Raw genomic sequence first — 5190 nt, forward strand, 5'->3', positions numbered from 1 at the left:
CATAAAGTCATTACTGCTGTGCTGTTGGGAAATGTCAACACCTGTTGATGCTTTATTTTTCGTTAATTTAGACACTGTATTGAATAAATGCCTGGGGTTATGTTTGTTTTCTTCTAAGCGATGAAAAGTAATCAGATCTAGCAGTAATGCTTTTCTGTAGGATAGGGTAGTTTCCCGCCAAGCAATACGAAATACCTCTAGTTTTGTTTTCCTCCAGCTGCGCTCCATTCTCCGGCGTGCTCTCTTTAGGGTGTGAGTGTGCGCATTATACCACGGTTTAAGATTAAAAAAACACATTATTTTCCACATACTGTACATTATTGTTTCTCCTCTATGCCCCGCCTTTCTGAACTTCCTGACCTGGGCCCCAGTTAGTCAAGTACAAACTCTAAGACGTTGTGCCATATTTCTAGAGAGAAGATCGGCACCACCCCAGGAGGGATGAAGACCATCTCTTTTCAACAAGTCAGGTTTGCCCCAAAAACTCGTCCAATTGTCTATGAAACCTATGTTATTCTGCGGGCACCACTTAGACATCCAGCCATTTGAGTGACGACAGTCTGCTATGTATCTCGTCACCACGGTAAGCAGGGAGGGGACCAGAGCATATTACAATGTCTGACATCGTACTTGCAAGTTCACACACCTCTTTTGGCCGGTCACTGGTCCGGGCCAGTCACGTGGAAAATCGACTAATTCTGGTTCCCTTGCTGGTCGATCAGTAAATCTCTATAGTAAACTTACCTCAGAATTGTTGATGTACCATGAAAAGTTTTCCATGGAAAAGAAGAGGATGACCTTATCTTCGAATCAAAAGATCCGATGATGATTGCAGCTCGAGAGATGATGAGGTGTGTTTGACTTGAAGCAGCACTGCACAGACTTATCGGCGTATGATGTTATAACTATTTTATAACTATATTAGATTATAACTACACTGAACAAAATTATAAATGCAACACTTTTGTTTTTAAACAAAAGTGTTGCGTTTATAATTTTGTTCAGTGTATATTTGTCCCCTTTAAGGAACAATTAGTATAATGGGGCCACGATTGAACTACAATGGAATAAATTCTTAATTTAATTTCTGTGATGGTTCCTTTTTTTCCCAGCAGGCAATGAATAGTGTTGTGAAACCATGAAAAACTGGTAAATAAAGACTGAGAGGGCAAACCTATTCAGAAATTACATTTTCAAGAAATTTAAAACATTCTTATAGGCTATTTGCCTCTTGTTCTGCGAGATCTTTGTGAGGCGTGTTTTCCTGAAAATCTGAATGTGTTTCTTCATATTCGCCCACAGTTTTGACCTATGCTTTTTAACTGATTTATTGTGTTTTTATTATCAAACTCCAAAATTACTTTATTTTTAATTACTAAAAATGGAAATTATTTTATATGAAAAAGTGAATAATTATCTTTTATTGACAAAATATTTTAGTTTGTGTTTGATTATACAAGATAACAATTTGAATTGGAAATGAAACATTAATGTTTTTGGCACAATCAGAGGGATTGTTTTTCTCAATTCTCTCTAGCCAGCATTTCAACAACAGTTTCTAAAAATGGGTTTGTTTGTCCTTTGCACTGTAAAACTAATTGTTAATTCATTATTTGCACAAATAATTCACAATGTACAAATTATGATTTTAATGTGATAACTTTAAAATTACATAAAATAGAATAAATACTTAAATAAAAAGAACATGGAAATCAAGTCATATTTAATCAGTTTATTTGTTTCCCCACAAAGATAATTCCACTCTCCGCTTTGAGAAGGCTGTGGGACATGAACAGGTAAAAGTCCATCTTTTATCACACAAGTTAATTTTTTTCCCAGTGTTCCAAAGCAACTGACAACTGACATGGTTAGAAAAATTAATTATATCTTCTGCACATGCGTTTGCTGCATCCCATTCATACTTACACTAAATAGTATTCAAAATTAGAATTGGTGTGTCCCAAATATGTTGAAATGAGTATCCCAAAGTTACCCAGATGGTCTACTATCTCCAGTAAAAATGTTTAAGTTGGAGCCCTGCACATTACATGCAGAAAACAACAACAACAATAGGAAGCATCACAGAATTTGTAATAGTTTTACTGGTTATAAAGGGAATTTTATGTATTATTTGTATTATGTGTGTATTATTGTATTATTTTATGGAAACTGTCATCCCTGTGGGTCTCTACTGGTAATTTGTTGCCTTGTATTGGTGGCTTGTTAAAACCACTAAGGGGATATGGCCCAAAACGCACTACAGGAAACCATTTTTTTATTTAATTTAATTAATTACTTTAATTTCAGTGATGGTTTCTTTTTTCCCAGCAGGGAACTTGTTAATATGTGGACACCTTTCATTAATTTGTCCCCTTTAAGGAACAATTAGTATAATGGGGCCACGATTTAACTAAAATTGAATAAATTCTTCATTTGTGACAATGTATTTTATATGTTTATAAATCATGACATTTGTCCTGATTTATTATGGAATCATTTATTAGAGTGAAAATGTATTTACTAAATGTTAACTTGACTGACTGCTTCAGTTCCACTTTAAGTTGTCAAATGATCATGTTAACATGAGCCACACCTATGGAATATTTTACTTCCGATCTTTCAGGGTAAAGTGTTATTTAGTGCCCCGCTCCCCTATTTTAATGTAAGATTTTTAATCTGTAAAAAATAAGAATTATTCTTGTTCATGATTAATATATTCCACGACCGCAGGCCTCAGATAATTAGAAAATAGATCTTCATAGACCATTTAAAAAAAGGTTCATACAGGAACCTTAAAAGTAGGCCAGGTTCTAATATGAACCCCTTTACCACAACAGAACCAGAACCACTTTAATGCTGATCCTTCTTGATTGGCTCAAAAAGTTTTTTGTTTTTTTTACTTCAAATGTTAAATTTTTTAACATGGTCTTCAAGAGCACTAAATCTTAATATTTATCCCAAACTTCGAATATGGCCACTTGGAACCTGGCCACCGACAAATGAATTTGTTTGATCATGGTGTTGATATTTAGAGATTTTTATGGTACAAATTTAGATACTTACTGATAGAAAGGTTCTTTGCAAAATAAAAATATGTTTGCATGATGAAGATTGATAGTATGTCTAAGGCTAGTTTCAAGATAAAGGAAAATTTATTATAGACCAGAATGAAACTGAACATTGTTAATATCAAAACTGTAAGATTTATTAAAATCTCTTTTGGGATGCTTGAGTACTACCATCCTTTAAGTATAAAGGATAGCGAAGACACTATTTCAGAAAATGAGTCCATAGTAAACTGGTAAAAAAAATAAAAAAAAGGCAAGGTGTCAAACAAATATTGTCAACATTTGATCATTTATATAGTACTACTTTACCTAATATACTATGTCTAAAATCCAGTTAATGAAATCCATAAAACCTTTCTAAATATTATGGCACTTCATTATCATATGGCAAATACAGATATTACTAAAGAAAAATAAAATAAAATCTAAACTTTACTAATGCACGGTTTGATCTTAGTAATTCATGTTTAAAGTTACCCTCTAGTGCAGATCCCTGATCAAGCCAAATCCAAACATGTATGTAAATACAAACATATTATAATGTGTAAAGTAACTAAGTCTCATATCAGTGCAAAACAAGAATATATACTCCATATAGGCCAGGCAATTGAACACCATTTTTGAGGCAGCCATATAATTCAGAGATTTATAAAAAAAAAAAATAGATTATCAGGAAATCTCTACGTCAGTCCAATAGGAAGGCAGGTCTCTGGTAATCAAACAGGCTGAAGTCTCCCTGGTAGCTAGCGTAGAGCCGACGGACATCTCGTTGGCTGATTCCAGTAAAATAGCGTTCCACCTTGGTTCGGTTGTAGCGTGTTATCCCTGGTGGGATATTTGGGTATGACACTAGGTCAGCGATACCAGCAGCTTTTAGAATATAAGGAGCATCACGCTCCAGAGTCTCATGGTGACCCACAACATTGTAGGAAATATCACAAGGAGCACACAGCTCAGCATATGTCAGCCAGTGAATAATGTGGTCACCAAACTGCCTGTCCAAGCGCTGTCGGCCTGACTTGTCACCCAAGTACCGTACAAAGTCTTCAAACTGAAGACCCACACTTTCACTATCATCATGGTGGCTCCTGCGATATTTGCGAATGATGGCTGGGGCAATGTCATGTTTGTACCAAGGTTCAAATCTTGGGTTCTTCACGAACTTGTCCTTGAAAGCAGATATTAGACGCTCAAATGGGTCTCTCACAATAAAGAACTTGAAATAAGAATTTAACCTGTGAACCAAACAATAACACAAAGTCAGAATAAGAGTATAATATCAGACATGCAACAAATTCAACAATTTTACCTGCCATTAGTTCTGAAAATCTTAAATTAGAAAGTATGTACTAAGACCATGTCTAAATACTTATCCTGATAATGATAAATTAGTATTACAATGATGAAAACAGAAATAAAAAAACATGTATCTTGAAAACAAATATTACAATTATGTTCTGAGAGTAGGAAAATATTATTTGCATTAATTTACCTTGGTTGTAATGTTTCAGAGCAGTTTTCCTACTTGTAAACATTGTCAAATATTTATAAACCATTTTTAAAACCCATGCCAAAGGTCCTCTTTTCATATTTATCCTGCTGAGTTCAACAAGGTTGAACCGGAAACACTTCCCATAACACCCGATGTACTTGTTACATAGTTAGAAGAATGGCATCTACACTAATATTAGTCTGTTTCATTCTTATTCCGAGGTCACCATAGCCACCCAGATCCAGACTGTTTCCAGATCAGATGGTCACTGCAGTCACCCGGATCTAGTCCGTATCTAGACCAGATACGGCATCCTGCAGCACCCAGAGATGACCTCGACAGCCCTGAATGTCAGCGGAGACCATGTCAACTATATGAGCCCTAGAGACAAATCCCCTCCAAAGACCTCATCTCCTAGACAGCCATTGGGACAAGACCACGGGAACCAGATGAGTCCTCTGCACAATCTGACTATGTTGCAGCCTGGAATTAAACTGCTGGTTTAGTCTGGCCAGAGGATAACTACAAACTATTTTGACACACTACTTCCCTGGTTAATACTTTAAAGTTGCTTTGACACAATCTGCATTGTAATATATATATATATATATATATATATATATATATATA

The 5190-nt window shown here is 35.2% G+C and overlaps 1 protein-coding gene across 3 annotated transcripts in view; it reads right to left on the bottom strand.

Annotated features, from left to right (window-relative positions):
- Positions 1 to 3327: 3327 nt before the first annotated feature.
- Positions 3328 to 5190, bottom strand: part of chst10 (carbohydrate sulfotransferase 10) — a 56112-nt gene continuing 54249 nt past the window's right edge. For all 3 annotated transcript variants that reach the window (XM_016443578.1, XM_016443577.1, XM_016443576.1), the window contains one exon: positions 3328 to 4303. In XM_016443578.1, the coding sequence (XP_016299064.1) occupies positions 3754 to 4303 (550 nt within the window). In that variant the 3' untranslated portion in view covers positions 3328 to 3753. The remainder of the gene's footprint in view (positions 4304 to 5190) is intronic.

Source organism: Sinocyclocheilus anshuiensis, unplaced genomic scaffold (assembly GCF_001515605.1).
Source record: "Sinocyclocheilus anshuiensis isolate Anshui unplaced genomic scaffold, SAMN03320099.WGS_v1.1 scaffold1759, whole genome shotgun sequence".
NCBI lineage: Eukaryota > Metazoa > Chordata > Actinopteri > Cypriniformes > Cyprinidae > Sinocyclocheilus > Sinocyclocheilus anshuiensis.